Below are 19,553 nucleotides of genomic sequence, written 5' to 3'. Positions count from 1 at the left end.
AAGTAAGCTTATTTACAATTTCTGAACTCTGTGAAAATGTATAATTTATGAGAATTATTACTGGGTTACACAGATGCTCTGCACCAAGTGCCCAGTGAATACTTTTGTTTCTTTGGCACATACCCTCTTCTTTTGTTCTGCTTTTCCTCATGTTTAATGAGATGAGTGGAATAGTTTGTTCCAAATTGTCATTCGGGAAATAATTAACAGCATTTTCATTCAAATGTAGAAAAGTTTAATTTCAGAATTACAGAGCTAGGATTGCAGTTTTAACAAAAAGCATCAAATAGGAAGACTTGAAGATCAAATATTGAAGATTTTCTTGTTGACAGCGTGATACATGATGTATTGATGTCAGCAATTATAGTGTGTCCAAGGAGCCTATGCAGTGCACAGTCACCATGACAACTTGATCCGATTATGCTATAGCGCGTCACACAGCATTGATAAGAAAACATATACGGCAGTGATTTGCACCACCTTCTAGTAGACCTGATGCTTTCTAACAACCTGAAAAAGCATAGAGTGCTGTTAAAGCCTCAGAGCTCAATGGTTTATGGAGGAAGAGGAGCAATATCAAAGTGTCCTCTTTAGAGCTTGCTCCAGTTTGCAAACCCTTCAAAATCTGTTTCTACATAAAGATAATCTCCTGTGTTTTCACTGCAGGAACATTTTTCAGGAACCAGGGTTGGTTGTAGTGTAGAAATCAACCACTGAAATAGGTTCATATTTCCATCAACTTTAGACTCTGGTGCAAGTACACACATTTTATTTTCATATATTGTTTGTTTGTAACCTTTACTTAACCAGGAAAGGAACATCATGGGAGATTAAAGACCTTTCTTACAAGCGTGTGTTGGTGTATATGGCAGCAAAACAAGGTAAAAAAAACAATTTCAACCTTGAAGACATTGTAAATACAAAATTAAACTCTGATACAACAAATCATATCAAACACCTACAGCCAAAGGTTTCTTTCTCCTTGTCATTTAAGAGATTTTTTAATGCTGTTCAATTCAATCTTTAGATAATAACAATATTAATAACCAAATCACTCACGGTGAATATCAGTTGTTTACAGTGTTAACATTAAATATATTAGTAATACCTGTAATTGATTTCAAGGCAAATTAAACTGACACTTTTGTAGAGTGTAATTAAGAGAAATATGTAAAATAACAAAATATTGTAAATTATTACAGATTACTCCATGGAAGTGCAGAGTGTCACTGCTGCAAATATAATCACAAGTTTTTGCTGCAGATGAACAAGTTGTATTTCCTACTACAGCAAAAAGTCTGTGTTATCAATATTCAAGTTTGCTGCAAATAAAACGTGGTTACTTTGCATCAGTTGGGAAGTGTAGTATCTACTACATCATTACCATTTATTAAGATCAATGCTGAAAATGACAGCTTTTAATGACAAGGCTAGAAATGAAAGGTAACAGCAACATAATCTATCATAATATCTAAAGTTTGTTTAAAATGGGTTTTATGATGGATATATTCAAACTTAATATGTTATTTCCAATTCAGAGACCAGAGCCGTTGGGAACAATATTTACCATTATTGTTACATATTGCAATCATTCTCACTTATGTAGAGCTCATTTCAAGTCTTTTTATTACTCTCTTGACCAGACCACAGTCGAAACAACGTCATGATTTGAAGTCGTGAGCAATAAAATGTAGTGACTTCTAAAATAAGCTAAAAAACAAACAAACTTGGTAAAAACAAATCCTTACAGACATATTGACAGTCTTTAGAGATCAACACTGTTAATTTTTAACAGGACAATGATAAATGATTAAAGATTGATGGGTGCAGGGATCCTTGTTGGATAAATATGAAAGAAATTATTTCTAACACAAACTACAATTTGCTTTTAAATTATTTAACAAACCCTAAAAAAATAACTTACAATTAATGGGCCATTTAAGGAATGTGGGTGCAGAAAAACCTAGTGGTTGAAATTCTAGTTTACCTACTTATGAGTATTCATAAAACCAACATCTGTTGTGGAAGCTGCACAGAATGATTTGAACAACTTCAAAACATTTGAGCAACAAGGATTGCCCCTTCAAAAGTGATGTCTTTGATATGATAATGATTCATATTGTCCAAGTGATGAAGAAGCAGAAATTCTAAAATTTACATGCAAATTCAAACATTCATATACAAGTGTATGCATAAGTTGATGAAAGAATCCACCAGTTTATATATTCTTAACACAACCTTTTCCTTTCCATTTCCAACCTTTTCATTTCCTTTCCACCTTCATTAATAAACAAACTCAAGATTAGAGCAAGTTTCAGTTAGGAAGAAGGTGGAACAGCAGCTCAGACTGTGAACCCACGCATTGACTTAAAGAGTATTTTTCAAGGAGACAGGAAGACAGCATCATCAGTCCTTCAAACTATTTTTCAAAGAAATATTTAAATTTAGCCTGCTGTTAGGAAATCATGCTGTCAGTTCTGCTCCAGTTCTTCAAAAGAAATTGACAATTACATGTTACCTAAACTATCATGATATTTCAACTAAGATGTAAACGTAGATGGAAAATTGTTTTATCACATAAAATAACCAATTTTATTTTTTCAACCATTGTTGTGGCTTGTCTTTATGTTCAAATGTGATAATGTGATATTTTATATTGTTAGGGTCTATTCATTTTCTTGTATGAAGATGAAATCAGTAAAAAAAAAAGAAAAAGTATGCCTTTTTGAAGAAAAAGCTGAAGAGTGAGGCTGGCACAGTGGAGACCCTGAACTCGGTCATAACTGCATAACACAAAGGTTGTCAAAAAAAATGTACTGATAGTGAAGTCTCCAGCTCCATAATGAGTTTATAGGAAAAAGATTCAAATTGTGATTTGTCCATTGTGCAGAAGAGAGTGAGGAGAGCAGTAACTTGCAGTCTGAGAGCTTAGAGAAAAATTACATAGTTCCCTCCCCAGGATTTTAAAAGCACTCTGTTGCAAGCCTGGTCTGACTACAATTTGCTACAGTTGGCAGTGGCCGCTTGTGACAGAAATTAAACTATAATTGGCAGCATTCAGATATATATATTTAACTGTTACTCTCTTTCTGACCACCACTGATGGTTGGGGTTTTCACCTTTTTAGCCAAACAACAATGTCACTAAAATACTTTATATAACCCAGATTTGCAATCATCTTTAAAAAATTGTCATTTTTAGAAGACAGCCAGGAATCAGTTTATTAAACCTTTGTTGTTGCTCACATACTACACTGTACTCTACACTACTACTGTACCCTCCGTTGTATCTTATCCACACAGAAAAAAAATTGATATTCAACTATGATTTTAGCATTTATTAGACTTTTATAAATCAGAGCAGTCTGTATGTTGGTAGACTAAGACTGTAGATTCTTCATTTTTACAAAAAATAGAAGCTGCAAAAAAAAAAAAGAACTATTGAGAAAGTACAGATGTGAGGTTTAACAAAAGATAATATTATGGTTCGTTAAATGGTAAATGGGCTGTACTTCTACACTGAAGCCACATCTACATGGGGCAGACTGGCAGAAGCTCCTGCCATACAATCACCACCACCAGCAGGCAAAGCAAAGTGTCTTGCTCAAGAACGCAATGACTGCGACGGACAAAGTGGGTGTTAGGAATGGAAACCCACTGGTAACAGAATGAACTCCATCCTCCTGAGCCTCCGTTGTAGAGTTTAAAGTACCAAGTGTTACATTCCAAGCAGAATATTAATCAATGTTGTGGCTGATTTACGCTCCTAATGTGCAAGACACTCTCCTATTTTCAAACTTGTCTAGACTCACATTTTCTGTGATGCAGCATATCCAAGGAGAAACGTTGTAGCTTACAAATTCACAGCAGGCAGTGAAACACTTCAAATGAAAGCAGGATGGATGCTAACTGAGCATAGCAAGGAGTTTGGAAGTGGAGGGGATCTGAACTTGAAGTGAATGAAGCTCTTGAAGTGGAACTGATAATAAAACAGGGGGATGTTGAAACAAACAACAGGGTCAAACAGACTTTACTCTTAGAAGAGGAATACATCAAAAGAACAAAATAACAGCTTCAGCAAGTGCCAATTGAATGTAAAAAAAATATCTATATCCAAGATGGCAAAGTGTATCTTGTGCTTAAGTGCAGCAGACTTAGTGAAGAACCTGTGAATGGTTCTCAACTTTTGATGTTTTTGAAGAATGTAGCACACTTGCTTCCCTGCATTTCTCTGGCATGTATGAGAGTTTCTATAGCAAATGAAAAATTGGTAAACGCAAACAAATGTGTTGGGTAAAACAACTTCTGATCCCACTCCAATGAATCTTCATCATAAATATCAGAGTGACTCTGATGTGTTTAGCTTTTAAAAAGTGTTTGAATGTCTTTCAGTGTTTGAATGATGATGAATGATTTCATTTTATAACTTAGAAATTCAGAAAGGCTTCTGAACTAATCCATAAACACTTCTGAATCATGATTAATGTGTTAATGTGTTAATTTAAACCTGCCTATTCATTCATCAGAATAATTACACGTTTAAAAATCTTGAATGAAAGCTGCAGCAGCATATTTATCTTCACTAATAAATTGTTTACATTCAATAGATTTATTTAAGTGTAAATGAGGTGGCAGAAGTTATTGGCATCATAGCTTAGACATCTGTGGCCCATCTTTTTGCCAGGGAGAAACAGAGACAATGACAATAGGAAGGAGAGGAACCATTTTGATCAACTATCAGCTATTACATAGCATTAATTATTTTTGTGTGCATGGTATTATTTCTCACTTTGTATATTTTTTCTACATACAACCAGCAACATTTTGCTTTCCTTGAGACCTCCAACATGTTCAGCATCATTCCTCGACTTTCTTTGAGTGTTTTGATATTTTGCATCCAAATCATTTCTGGAGTAATCCAAAGTGTGATGCAAATATGTAAAGACAGCTAGAAATTTCCCTGATCTCAAAATTAGAATAATGTTTATTCAAATATCGGTTGTGCCAACTTGTGGGTAATGAGACACCAACAACTGCAAGGTATGAACCTCAGTAAAGAATTCTTCTTCTTCTTTTATGGTGTTTTTTTGGTGCTGGGAAAATGGGCCTTTTTTAAGTAGAGTTGAAGATCTTGAGTACAAACTTATTTTAACACAAGTCAAGTTAATTGTAACAGTACATTTCAGCAACAAAGGCAATTTATAGTGTTTTACATTATAAAAATATCAATTAATTATGAAACAATGAGTAAACATTGCACTACATTTTATGTACTCTTTTGGAAATACACCCAGAGTGTGATTAATATAACCCATAAATAGTAAGCACTTTAACTGTTAAATGTCTCAGTACGGTTTCAGAATATCTCAGTTTCTTTAAATGTGGGATATAATCAGTCTGTGAAACTAAAGAAAGATTCACCCTTCTGATTGTTAATTGATCAAGACTCATATTGATCTGGGATTGGTGATGTAGAGATGAGAATACATTTATTTAGTAAGAAAAGCTTCTTTCTTTGAAAAACAGATTTCCCAGAGCAGTCCTGGAATAATAATGTCAGTCTGTATTTACTGAAGTTTTTAGGAGGCACCATTATATATACTTTTTATTACCCCATGGTTGTAATAATTCATCACCATCAGCCATTGGGATGGCTCATGGTGTGACTGTCAGGAACTTCAGAATTTCTCAGCAGTCAGGCTCTCAATTTAAAGCAGCAGCCAGAAGGCATCTAGTCTTCATGCTTCAGCCGCAGTGAGAGGCCAGTAGCGCTCCCATGACATGCAGCAGCATTGTTAAGTCACCTGATATCTAGTAGTTATGTCAACTTTAGAGCATGAGCAAATTGAAAGTTATTTGCAGGTTTAAGAAGTCGCTAAATCAGCTTGATGTAAATGATGTAATTGAAAAAACAAAATCCTCAACAACCTCTCCAAAAGATAAATAGTTTAAGAATTAAAACATTATGGGGCAGAAAATATTAATAATGCCACTCAAGTTTTACTTTGCTCTGGATTAAAGATAAACTAGTCGGATTTTACGCTGTAGATCTGAGTCTTGATGGTGTGATGTTATGCCAGTTTGCTCTAGAAGTGCTTTCTTTTCGATTTGTCAAAAAAGTTACACTTTATTTTTGTTTACAAATCTTGCAAACTCAATTAAAGACCATGGAAGCTTCTGACTATAGAATTAGACATAGTGCCAGGAAGTGCATAATCCTAAATAACTTTGATATGTTTAGGACATCCTTACTTTGGATAAACCTGTACTTGTGACCTTTACTTGAATGCAATAGCCATTTTGTGTTTTCCAAGTTTTAAAGCTCAAAAAGAATTGAATTAACTTTTCTATCTATATTCCTAGAGTTTAGAAATTAGAGAATTAATACGTAAACTATTTGGTATTTGCTGTGCTCATTGTGAGTAAATAAGGTTGAGGTTTTAGTTTGGATGTACTTACAGAGCATCTGTCACACTCTGCAATAGTTTTAGTCACAGTTGACCAATATCCAAAATAGAGGAGCAGACAGGTGTCTCACTGACAGAGCGTGGCAGTGACCATTATCAGCTACACCAACTCATCCAAATGGTCCTTCCAGCCTATTATCTGGGTGAAGTGGGGGGCTGCTGGGTGAAGGAAAAAGATTTTCAGGGCACAGTGAGGGTGAGGGAAAGGCACATGGTTATAAACGCCTAATAGACCTGCAGCCAGGGGAGAAATTGTTGCAATCAAAGCTACATGAGGCATGCACTTAATCCCATTGCTTTTGAAGTGCTGACAGGTTTTCTTTTATTTTTAACCAGAGAAACAATTGAAAACTCTCTCAAGCTCTTTTCAGGATTGCAGATAAGGCAGACTGAATGTTTTCCTCATGGACATATGGAAATGGTCTAGTTTATTTACAGCTAAAATGTAAAAGCATAATGATTTGAAAATGTACAATATTTTATGTGATACATGTTAAAATTATTTAAAAGGACTTAATTGGTTAAATAAATCATATAAAGCTCACAGACATACTTAAAGAAAATTTTACATGAAATGCTTGAAGGCAATAAGTTAAAGGGAAGTCTGCCATTAGCAATGTGTGCATCAGTTGATTCAATGGAAACCAATGTGTAAAATGATTTCTCAAAAGGCCAACTTTGAGTCTTTGCCCTTTAATCCAGAATGTCTGTGATGCATTATATAAACAACAACTCGCATCATCTTTCGTTCAAGTCAAAAACATAAAAGTCTTTGAGCTTCACCCTTCAAATGAAAGACACAGCAGTTATTGTGCTGCACACTTTTCTTTGGATCTCACCCCAGGCTAGATCTTGCAGCTTTCTATCAGCCTCACTTTTAAGGTGTAGACCTGGATCAAACATAGGGGCGCTTTATCAGCTGCTTTCATCTTTCTAAAAGACTTCTGACAGGCCCTCCGACTGAATTCAGGCAAAACTCTCAGGACTGTCATCTACATCCATCAAGAAAACAAACAACACGTTTGCTGTTTGTTTTGCAAATGTTGAAGTCTTTCCTGCTCTTAAGATGCTGTTGTAGAGGACTAAGTGGTGGCTGTTCTTGTCAAATGACAGAAGCTTCTTAAGAGGGTTTGTCTCCATCACTGTGATACTGTACTCAAAATGTGCCCAGAGTTCTTTATATAGTGCTTGTAATCAGATTAATCATAAAATTGTTCTAATTTTTATTAGTATATATGTTCTAACCATTAAAGAATAGTGTGAAAACGAGTAGATACCAAAGCATATTCCCTTCCTTATATGGAGTAAGTTTTCTAAATGATTTACATCCCATATAAAACATAAACACTAGCATCCCACATTTTTAATTTCAGTACTACACTCTTGAGATTTGAAATAACAAATGTATGAATCCCATGTGATAAAGAAGCACAAGGAGAAACCTCACTATCCCATCCTCATCTCTATTAACTGAAATAATTCAAGCCTTTATTTTAATTATCATGAAAACTAAAAACTCAGTGCTCAGAAAATTTGAGCATCAAACAAATGAGATAAATACAGAGTAGATTCAAACTAAGAAGGCAAAATATGCAACTCTTTTTTTCATTATTCAATTAACCAGTTTCAGAGTTTTTGACTTTAAAAATAGGGATTTTGTGTTTCCTTTCCCCTGCAATATTTACAATCCTAATTTCTCTTTTATGTAATATTTATAATAGTTGTAGGCATGTTGAGCAGGTGCTACCTCAGACCTTCACAAAATCAGTGGGATGCAGCAACACAAGTGAAATCTACAAAATACAAATTATGCTATGAGTTTGACATAAATACAGACCGGTGAGGTTTATCCAGAAAAGGTTTAGTGTGAAGTTTAAATCCTGATAATGATGTCTTAAACAGCGGTGAGAATTTGGCAGTAAAGCCTCTGGAGAAGAAGAAAACAGAAAGGCTCAAGAGAGTTATTTGATGATTTCTTATAACACCTTTACCTCTAGCAAGGAAGTAAGCAGCATAAGGTAATGAGGATGCTTGATTTATGCCTGCAGTGTTTGGCTTTGATAGTGCAGAAGCTGTTGCGTTGTGATGATGTGGGTCCTGTATTTTCAGCCAATCCCCATTTTATGTAATTTTTTTTTTTTTTTTTGCTTTTTTTCTTCACATATCCTGTGGTGTTAGTTCAGACAGTATGGTGAGTCTCATTTCCTAAGCGTCTTGGGGCAGATCTGCTCTGTAAAAGGTGAAATGGACCACGTCTTGTGAAGGCAGCAAAGCAGAAATTCAGTGCCGAAGAAGACGGAGCTGAAGATTAGGGTAACAGCAGCAGGTCCTTCAAAAACGTAGAGTTCATGACAGAAGACGATAAATAAAGAGTACTAGTAATTACAAAGACTATTAGATTGTTATATTTGCCATTGGTTATAAAATTGTTCATCAAAAATAGTTCCCCTTTCCCCCCAAATATAATACCCCAGACTATTCTTTATTTTTTCAAAGAACATTTTGGCACTAATGCGATTTAAATAAAATCTCACAGAAAGAAGAGAAAGAGAAGTGAATAAGACCTGGAGCTGAGGATGGGAGTCGAAGGTCTGGAACCTGCATTTGGAGCGCACACTTCAACCAGTCCACCATGTTACTCCCTGATTTTTGACCTCTTTCAGGTGATATTTCAATAATGTCATAATAATGTAAGTCTTAAAGACCAATAATCTTTAATTTTGTGAAGAACAGTAACTGTAGGACTGTAACTTATCTTAATCATCCAAAACAAACAGAATAACCAAAAATAATGAATAAAATTGGAGTAAAAACAACTACAACCAAAACCATAAATAAAATAGATTATGATGTCTTAATAAAGAAAACTGCCCTTCAGAAAATATTAATCATCACAATGAAAATTACTGAGCTTTGATTTATCGTGCGGTTAATTGATTACTGCGACAAGTTTAGTCATCGAATTGATGGTCTTTGTGATAATAACACCTGACAATCCACATCTTCTTAACATCTGTCCATATGTGTTGCCAGTCCTCAGAGCCGTTCTCCAGGCAGGGCAGTAAACACTAACAGGTTAGTTAAAAGCTAACAGCAGCATTTAGAGCCTCTAAATGCTGCTGTAGATGTGGATGTGGATAGACATTTAGAAGTCTCTCCATTGCTTTGGGCAAGCAGTGGAGAGACTTACCAGATATTTTGGGTGTTTTGGATGAGAGCAAGTTCCAGTGAGTGTTGTTGGTGTGAACTGACCAGGACATGATTTGAAGATTTGGAGGATGTTTGAGTTGGAGTCTTGCAGAACTGGAGATTTCCTTCAGTAACAGCCTGCAACATCCTAGGTGCACAAAGAAGTGTTATTGTTGGTTTATAACCATCGCTGCCCCAAACAGACACAATAAGTCTCTGCTGATATTTACACAGTTTTTCTGTTTCTGTAGATTGTCTATTGTTTTTATGCACAGATACAGATATCCAATTGTACATTTAATAAATTATTATATCCAGTTGCATATTTTTTGAATCTCAGTATGGTATGTTTAATAACTGTATAGTAACTTCCCCTTTATGTAAGGTCTGTTATTCTTACTGTCTTCATATTTGTATCTTTGTATGAATGTACATGCTTTGACTCGTCTGTCGCATTGTTCAGTTTATTAGACAATGTGCAAAAAAAACAAACAGATAAATAGAAAAATCATTAATAAAAGATGCTTTGCACCAGATTTATCATAAGCTAGTTTCCATCTGTAGTTCCTGAGCAGGTCAGTTAATAAAACAGTCTAATATCATAAAGCATACTTAGAAAATCCTCATGTAGGCTACATCCTTTTGCTGTTCATAGACATAAAATTACAACAATATAAACGGCAAAAACCAGGATTACAGTTTTTATTTTTCCAATACAAATATTGCTGATTTTCTAACCGCCGTTTCCTGTTGTTGCTGGTTCAAGTGAATTCCCTGTATTTTATCCTACTTTATGGAAATGAGAAGGAAACTTGATGCAGTTTGGCTACATTGTACAGTACCACAGACCTAGTTTTTCCTCATATGCACAATCCTCATATATAACACACACATAAGCAGACAAAGATTATACCTCACTGTCAGGTTCTGTTTGTTTAGCAAAATAAATAAAACAAAAATCACTTTTTAACTCATATCAAAATTGTCACTAACTTTGTAAAATAAATTATTAATATTTTACCACTTTCACACAGGATGAACAGTTCTGTCCATTAATGATAAACCTGCCAATGTTTGCTACTGAGAACAACAACGCTAAATGTTCCATTTTGCCTGATTGCTGACAGCATCAATTCAAAAGCAAAACAGTGTGACAAGAAATTATTTTGAGGGTTTTTTGCATTGCAGGTGCTTAAATTGCTTCTGCCTGTGGCCATTTCCTGCTAATGAGTATAAATGAAGTGAAAAATGTAGATGGACCTGAACAGCGAGTGAAAGAAATTGATTCCACAGTGGCTGACATCTCTGAGCTAAGAACAAGGACAAAGTAAAAGAGGCTGAGACAATGGAGACGCTGGAGAGGACACACTGGTTACCCTCCGTCACCCCACTTCTGTTGGTTCTGCTTTTGTATCATGAAATAACATGACAGCTCTTTTGTTGTTGTAGAGTAACGTATTTTTAAAAATGTGCAGTTTTTGCATTTTAATTACCAATATATATTAAGTAAAGGCAAATGGATGAATGCTTTAATCAAATGCCCTTTGCTTATCGCTGATGTTTGAGTTTTTCTGTTTTTATCTAATTGGTTATGCATGACTCAAGCATGTGCTATAAATTATATCCACGTTTCTAAAGTGCAGAATCAATCAGTGTGCCCCCAATCAACAATAATCTATCATGTGTTAATCAAAATAAGTAGTGCTGCGTATTTGTGAATGAAAAGATTTCTAATTCAGAAGTGCTTTCCCCAATATCCCACAGCTTTGGATAAACTCCCATGAACTACTTACTGCTTTATATTTAATGTCAGTGAACACAGTCGATTTTTGTCCTCAGTCTACACACATTTGTCTGGCCTCTAATCTGACTCTGCATTTATAGGATTGTAGGAGTGAGGTTAAATTTTGGCAGGCCACTCTCATAAATGCTGCATAATTACAGCTGTTTGAATTCCCTCGTGCCTTACTTGTAAAAGGGGAATCACTCGCCTAACAGGGTTGGCAGGTCCGCAAGACACTGAAAGCAACATTTACATGGAAATGGATGGCTGTGTGATAACTACTGCACTTTTACAGAATGAAAATAAGTCCCCCTAAAACAGCCCAACTTTAGTGACAAGGCTTTGCTTTAAAATCCAATTTAAGTTACTTATGGTTTGCCCTTTAAAAGATAGTAAATGGTTGTTGACTGGCTGAATCATAACCTCAAAACACGATTTGTTTTTTATTGGTGTTTTGGTCACATTTGTTTTTTAGTTCTATTTACTTTTATTTTGAAAGGCTCATAGTAAAAACATTGATATATATATATATATATATATATATATATATATATATATATATATATATATATATATACATATATATATATATATATATATATATATATATATATATACCTATATATATATAAAAATATCTCTATATATATATAAATATATATATATATATATATATATATATATATATATATATATATATAAATATATATATATATATATATATATATATATATATATATGTGTGGGCTCACTGCAGGTTTCAGGATAATTTGGCTATAAACATTTCAGGAAGAGGACCAGAGTAGGTTTGGATTTTCCAGAAACAACTGAAACCAGATGTTTACATAAACTTTATAAAATAATTTAGAAAAAAAACAAATAGCCTTTTTGTTTTTTTATTTCTATCTCATACAAAATCAGGTTAAATGTTCCTGTTTTAGGTAAATCAAGATCACCAAAATTACTTTGTTCATTCTAAAGGATTTTTAGAGAATATTTTTACTACTTTGTTAAAATTTAGGAATTTACATACAGTAACAATATTTAGACCATTAAGGAATGCCTTACAATTTGATAAAAAAAAAATTTCCAGCTGCATTTTTATGCTAACTGTACATTAGTTGAAAGGAAATGCGCCTCAGGCTATTTGCTTTAAGAAATGAATTATGATCTAATTATGTTTCAAATAGCTGTTCGGTATTCACTAATGAGCATTAAACTCTTTTGGTTCCAAACTCTTCCCATATGGTGAGGTTGCACCTTCGATTTCCACTAACAAAAGAGCATGTGGTTGAATATGCCAACCATGAAGTGCTCCATAAATGGACAGAGCCAGTAAACCTTTTTTTTAATTGAAAATATAGGATGTTTTGTGTAAAAAATTAAATAATTTAGAAAAAAAGCTAGACACCTTGGATTTGAATAGTTTAGTTTAAGGATGAGATGAAAGAGACAGGCTTTTTGGTGATATCTTTTCCTGTGAAAATTCCAAACATTTTGGTCTATCCTCTTCTGGAAAGATTTCTTTGACGTCAAATTTACAGTAACATTTAGTGGATTTTTTTTTTTATCTCTGGAAGTGTGAAAGTTCAATAAATCCTGATTCTTTTGACCAATTCTAACTCAAAACGTAAAGATGTGCCCTTGGATCCATTTGACTCCTTCACATATGTTCTACCCTTCATAACAGCTTATATCCCTGCTGAAGGTACAGCCAATCAGTGGCAGAAAAAAGGAGTGGTTCTCCTTGATTGGTCACTTTGGAAACACACCACCAAATAGCATTGCACTTAAAAAAACAAGATGCATTTTCTTTCAACTATTTTATACATAATTTGAAATTACATTCCACAAAAAAGATATCTGCAGATGTACTGCAGATGAACATGCAGATGACATCAAATAAACATTTACTCAATGTTTTTTAATACAAAAACATTGAATAAATGTTGCAGGCTAAACAAAGAATTAAAAATGGGAACATTGTGTGAAAAAATTATGTACACCATGGCTGCTTCCTTAAGATTTAAGGGTGAAAGAAGCAGAACATACTCCATAACCTATAAGTATTTACAGAAATGCAGCTTAGAAGGCTTGCCAAGTGAATGCAGACAGTTGATTTGGAAATAAAACATTGAATTATTCAGATTAGGTTGTCTTACTGCCCACAACCTGCAGGAGACTACTTGTTAGCAAAATAAAATATGTCCTGACTTGCAGACCTCTCCTGTCATTAATCATGCAGGTTCCCAGCGTGGGCTGTCCCGTCACTCTCCTGCTTCATATACCTTAAAAAATATCCACCAGTTCAAAAGTAAATTTAGCACAAAAGGGAAAGAAGTTTCTCTTCTTCACAACAATTCTCATACTGTTGGGAAACCTGTTTATCCCCATAAGTGGTGCCGCATCTGTAAAGAAAATACATTCATGGGTTGAGGAGCAGAGTTGAGTATGTTGAATGTGCAAAACCTTCACTGCTAATGCAGAACGGCTTGGCTCTTGTTGATTGGATTTAATAAATTACAGTTTGAGGAAACAAGACATCTTGCCAATTTAACTGTTTATTCATTCAGTAGTGTGTGGGAGAAACATATACAACCACAACGGGCTTGGAAGTCATGTTTATGCTAATCACCAGCTTGATCACACACTGCTGTGGGATGGCATCCAATTCTAAATGCAGCAACAGCCAGTGTGGTGCGTTGTCGCTATGGCACAAACCCACAAACCTTGGACTGGGGACTGCAGGGAAGCCATTTTGACCTCTTTCAAATTCTCAACTCCAAGATTCTTGAGGTAGTTTCACATAAACAAATTGATCCTACTAGAAACAGGAAGCACATCCATCAATGGATGATGAAAGATTTTTAACAGTAACCTGACAAAATTATATATGAGCACAGTGAGAACTTTTGCAACACAGATAAAAATTGATACCTGTTTGGTGAGTTTAGTGATACTGTCAATAGGTCAAGTTATTACTCTTCAAAAACTTTCAAATATCTTTGTTTCCTTGTGCTTTTTCCATTTTCATTTTTGCAGGGGGAAGGAGGAAATACTTTGATTCGGACATAGGAATGCAAAGAACTGATCTGCAAGCTTTTAGACAACTGAAAAGGACAAACAAATTATTATATGTCAGTTTAAGCTTGCACATGTCAGAATAACTACCCACAATATCACTAAGAAGTAATTATTCTGCTCATAAACTTTGCCCATTGTTGAGAATCCATTATCACTTCTTCATATAAAATCACATGGGCATTGAATTATTCACTGAGAAAATATACTATAATTATATGGGGATTTTTAATAGTTTAAGTGGCTTAAGTTCTATGTAAATGGAGGTCCACAGAGGTGAATAACAGAAGTTAGTTTACGGGTCCACTCTGGTTAAAAGGACCAAAGGTTTAGAAGATAGTGACAGCAAGTTTCATAGGCTGTACATCAGGCAGATAAGGAGCTGTTAAACAAAGGGACAGAAGTGTCTTGAGACGAAAATGGTCCATTTTGCTGAGCAGCCATCATTTATCAATGAAGCAGTCACATCAAAGAAACAAACAGATAAAAAGCCCACAGAAGTTTTGATATGCTGGTTGAAGTTCAATCAAGCAGACGCCAGAGAAAAATTATATAATCACCAGGGGTAAAAATCGAGCCAAAGCTTTTGCAGGGGACCCAGCATATATGCTTTTCTATGCCTCTTTCTTCAGACTTTAATTTATGCAAAGCCACAATTTTCTGTAACTGCTTTCAAACACAACACACCAACTTGCCCCCTATTCCTACTGTGCCAGTTTAAAACGATGCATTTATGGCCTCGGAGCGTGAAGGAAAAAAAATAAGAGCTGTAAAAACAGAGATATTTTCCCATCATTCACAGATGAGACGATAAAGGGCACACTCTTCGAAACCTTCATGCACCTCCGCAAAGATTTTTAAAGGCTGTATCAAACAGATAATTGACCCTAGTCACATCAGACATTAGTCAACCATGGAAGACATAATCCAGCAAAGTGGAAAGAGATAGGAAGAATAGAAAAAAATAAGCTAGAGACTACACATGTAAAATAAGACTATCATGATTTGGTGGTGATGAATGTTTAATAAAAATCAAAATCCAAAAGACAAGGCAGCACAAAGGAGCACAGGGCAAATGCTCACAACTGGTGACACAGGCAGACTAGACAAACATGAGAAGGAACAAAGAACACAGGTGGGGTTAAATACACAGAGGGTAATCAAGGAGACAAGAAACACCTGGGAACAATCAAGGGGAGCCAGGACAACACAGACAGAAACTTAAAATAAACACAGAAAAGGAACAGATCCTGACAAAGGTGAGGATTTTATGAATCTTACCATGGATTTCTATATAGTTTTGCCGATGTCTGAGAAAGTATGAGGAGGAGTTATTAAATGTCAACTATAAAAAAATTATTATTTTTTTCTTTCACCACTTTATAGCTTTGTTCTGTGTGGGCAAGGCCTTAATTTCTTCCATCTTTAGCACATTTGATGTCCCATTTTGTGTGAAACCTAAGAGGATGCATCACATTTCAAAGATTAGTTGAATAGTACCTAGACCAGAACAAGAGAGATACATCCCTTATATTGTGAAAGTGGACCACAGTCGGCACTGATGTCCGACATATACTGCACAATATCTTCAGTAGTTGAATTCAGCTCCAAAGTATGCAACCCCATAAGTGAGTTAGACAGAAGTGAGGAGACGCTCATTTAAAAATGAGAGAATGCTTATCAAAACAAGAACACTTTAGCATTCCTCATCATCAGGGATGTGCACAGAGAGGCACCAAGTGGCCTTTTCCCCCCATTAGAAAAAAGTTTTAAGTTTTATTTTAAACACTACTACCACTAATTTCAGGTAAAACACCAGGGGGAGAATCTAGTCAGAGCAGATAGTTGCATACATCTGTACATGAACTGTCTCAAGCTGGTTAAGATGATGTGAAAAAGAGGAGGTGCACAAAGCAGCTGCTTATTAGATGAAAAGAAGCTGGACTCAGAATCTGTTTGGTGTTTAACTCTTTGAAATGATATATTGTGGCGCTGCATGCAGCTTTTCTAATTGCATTGGTTCCTTCATCCAACACTTAGAGATTTAGCAGCCAGATAATTGCTGAAAGCCACTCTGAAATTCTGTGATGTTGATAATACACATTTTCACTTGGCAAGAGCTGTTCTTGGTGCAGAGGTGAGGCCATCCCAAAGGAGCTCTTCAGGATTTTGGCTCCTAACTTTTAGTCAACTTATCTTTTCTAGACCTAAGTAATAAATTATCACAGTATGACAGTGATTTGTAACTACAGAGCAGATAAGCTTATCACTGAAACTTAAAAGCAAAGAAACTGTCTCTCAAAGCTTCCTCCAATTGTTTTGTTTTAAAGTTGAATAAATCCATTCAGTGCTCCCTGACTGTGCATTAAATACCCCTCTACAAGCTTTCTGTCTAGAAGCCAGGATAATGGCAGGGAAAATGGCTTTTCATTCTGACTTTTTTCTGAAACATTTCAAACTCTGTAAAAGCAGCTTGTGAAATGTGGGGAGTCCAGCCAGACAAGGTACTGCCATCAGCAGAGCATGGCGACATGCTGGATTTTTTCCCCTTCAGGCCAACTGATGCAACATTATCTAAGTGTCATCGAAGGGAACACTGACGCCAGGGTGGGAAACCACTATAACTCATGAAGCTTACCTCGACTCAAAATACAAACAAGACGAGCTTATCTTGGGAGCTTGAGAGATCATGAAAAACAAAATTACTTCTGCTTCACTCGCAGAGGAAGGTGTTTTCCCCATCAGCATCATTTTGAGCACTTCTGTGAAAACTCTAAAATGTAGGGCAGACCTCCCTTTCATTTGCACCCTCCCTCCTTTCTGTGCCTTCGGGGCTTAAAGGAGTTGTTCAAATGCTGCTCTGATCACAGGATTTTCAATTGTATCTCCTCCCCTTTTCTATGAAGCACCTAAGCACAACAAAAATTTCCCCCACAAGGGAACGACTTTGACTGGAATTAGATTTCTACAGCCATGCCAACTCTGTTCCTATCTTTTCTTTTTATCCATCTTTATCTGTCTTGTTTCCTATCGACTGTGATGGCTGATCGATATTGCTGTGCTGGTTTCTATTGTAGACTTCTGCTTCTGTTTCAGGATTAAGTCAACTGATGCTGCCTCAAAGTCACAAGAAGCAGTGTTTGTGTTTACGGACGCCTCTGAGTCCTTGTGCCTGTGGGTGGCGTCCCTCTGATTGTCAGGGGACGGGGTGTGCTGCTGATTGACCCAGTTACAAGAGCAGTGGCACATTTACACCCAGAAAGTCATTCGTGCATCATGAGCTACTCATTGCAAAAAACGTATAGCAAATACCTTGGTACCTTGGTTCTAATTTACTACTCAAAATGTTTTTAACACAGCTGACTGTACAAAACATTTCAAATACTGTAGCTCCTCAGCCATTCCTAAACTAAAATTTTGGAGTGCCTGAAAAAGTGTTTGTCACTTTACAGGTTTATTCTTTTTTTTGTTTTTTGCTATTTTGGTACACTTAAATGCTTCACCAGGGACATCATAGCAAAATAACTAAAGTAAATACAGAAAGAGGTCTTGTATCCAAACCAGCAAAGCTCTCTGTGAAGATATGACTGTCTACAGTGTTATATCATAAATTCACTGGATGTAGCCACAATTTTTTTTTTAAATTGTGGTTGATGTCAGCCAGCTAGATTTCACCCAACCCTAGGTCTGTAAAATAAGATGAAGTTAGCAGAAACAGCTCTGAACCCAACACATCACGCCAATTCTAAGGCTTTGGGAAAACAGTGAAGCACAGTGGAAAAAATAAAGAACAACAGAGAACCTTCCTAGGAGTGGTTAGCCTATAAGGATTACTTCAAGAAAAAAATTAATGAATCATCCCGGAAATCACAAAAGAACCCAGAACTGATTCTAAAGAACCGCAGACCTCTCTTGACTCAGTTGAGGGCAGAGTTTATAATTCAACAATAGTAGAGATGAAGCAAAAACTGCATCTATTTGAGGGTTACAAGATGAAAAACTATATAGAACACAAAGGTTTGCCTTATGTTTGACTTGTGGAAAAATATTCTGCACCTTGTTGAAAGGTGTGAGTCCTTTCACGTTTGGCTGGAAAGTAACACGGCATTTCAAATAAAAGTATATCAAACCAGGTGGTATGATGTTCTTGGGCTTCATTGCTGCATAAATATCTATATATAAAATTAGATTTTTTTTGTGGTAATAACTGAAAGACTTGTTTTAAAATAGTTTTTTCGTATTTATCTAGGTTTGATTATTGAAAACATCCAACAATCAGAAATGGAATAAAATCTGGAAATAGGCAAATACTTTTTTATTGCTCTGTATACTCCCCTTTTATATTTCATATTTCACTTCCCTCCTCCCTTTAATTGAACAACACAAATTTCTGCCTTTTCATAAACTCACTGCTCTATTTTGGATCCAAATCTCTCTGCCCGTCGGAATTTCAAAGCACTCCCAAACTCTCATCACTTCCCTCCTCCGTCTCCTCAGACTTAGGGAAAGAGGATGAGGCTGCAACTTGTGCCAGGAAGCACATTTCATTTTTGGGCCAAAAAGCACATGGAAGAGATATTTCTGCTGTATTGTGCATGTTGACATCTTCTGCTGCCTTTTTAACATATAGTCACCTTGCACCTTGCATCCTAGTCTCAACATAGTGGCATTAAAATTGTAATTTGATCATTTTTAACACTTTTGCAGTGTTGCAGATATTTTTGTTCCACTTGATTAAGCTTTTGTTAGTGATAGATGTCTCCTTAATGAATATCTGCAGGCAATTAATTTGGAGCCACTTTGGACTCCTGAATATGAAATGAATGTTCATCTTTTGTGATAAAAGTTCTTACAAGATGATTAAACAAAATGTCTCTACTAAACTTGAAATTAAGAAATCTTCCATTTGAATTTACTTCCTTTTTTAATACAGTATTGAAAAGGTATTATTTGCACAAAGCAAAAATTTCAACATAAATTCTCTGCAGCTATTAAAAATAGCATACTCCAGTCCAAAGGGACTGAGCAGATTAT

The 19,553-nt window shown here is 35.5% G+C and overlaps 1 protein-coding gene across 2 annotated transcripts in view; it reads right to left on the bottom strand.

Annotated features, from left to right (window-relative positions):
• The window catches only part of zmp:0000000755 (phosphofurin acidic cluster sorting protein 2), a 162,936-nt gene that overhangs the window by 105,876 nt on the left and 37,507 nt on the right, over positions 1–19,553 (bottom strand). Inside the window, exon 3 of one of the 2 annotated variants that reach the window (XM_044135802.1) lies at positions 9,719–9,803. The exons of the other annotated variant lie outside the window; for it this stretch is intronic. Coding sequence (XP_043991737.1) covers positions 9,719–9,726 — 8 coding nt within the window. The 5' untranslated portion in view covers positions 9,727–9,803. The remainder of the gene's footprint in view (positions 1–9,718; positions 9,804–19,553) is intronic. 2 annotated transcript variants of the gene reach the window in all.

This window comes from Gambusia affinis, linkage group LG13, assembly GCF_019740435.1.
Source record: "Gambusia affinis linkage group LG13, SWU_Gaff_1.0, whole genome shotgun sequence".
Lineage (NCBI taxonomy): Eukaryota > Metazoa > Chordata > Actinopteri > Cyprinodontiformes > Poeciliidae > Gambusia > Gambusia affinis.
This window is presented reverse-complemented; position numbering and strand designations above follow the sequence as displayed.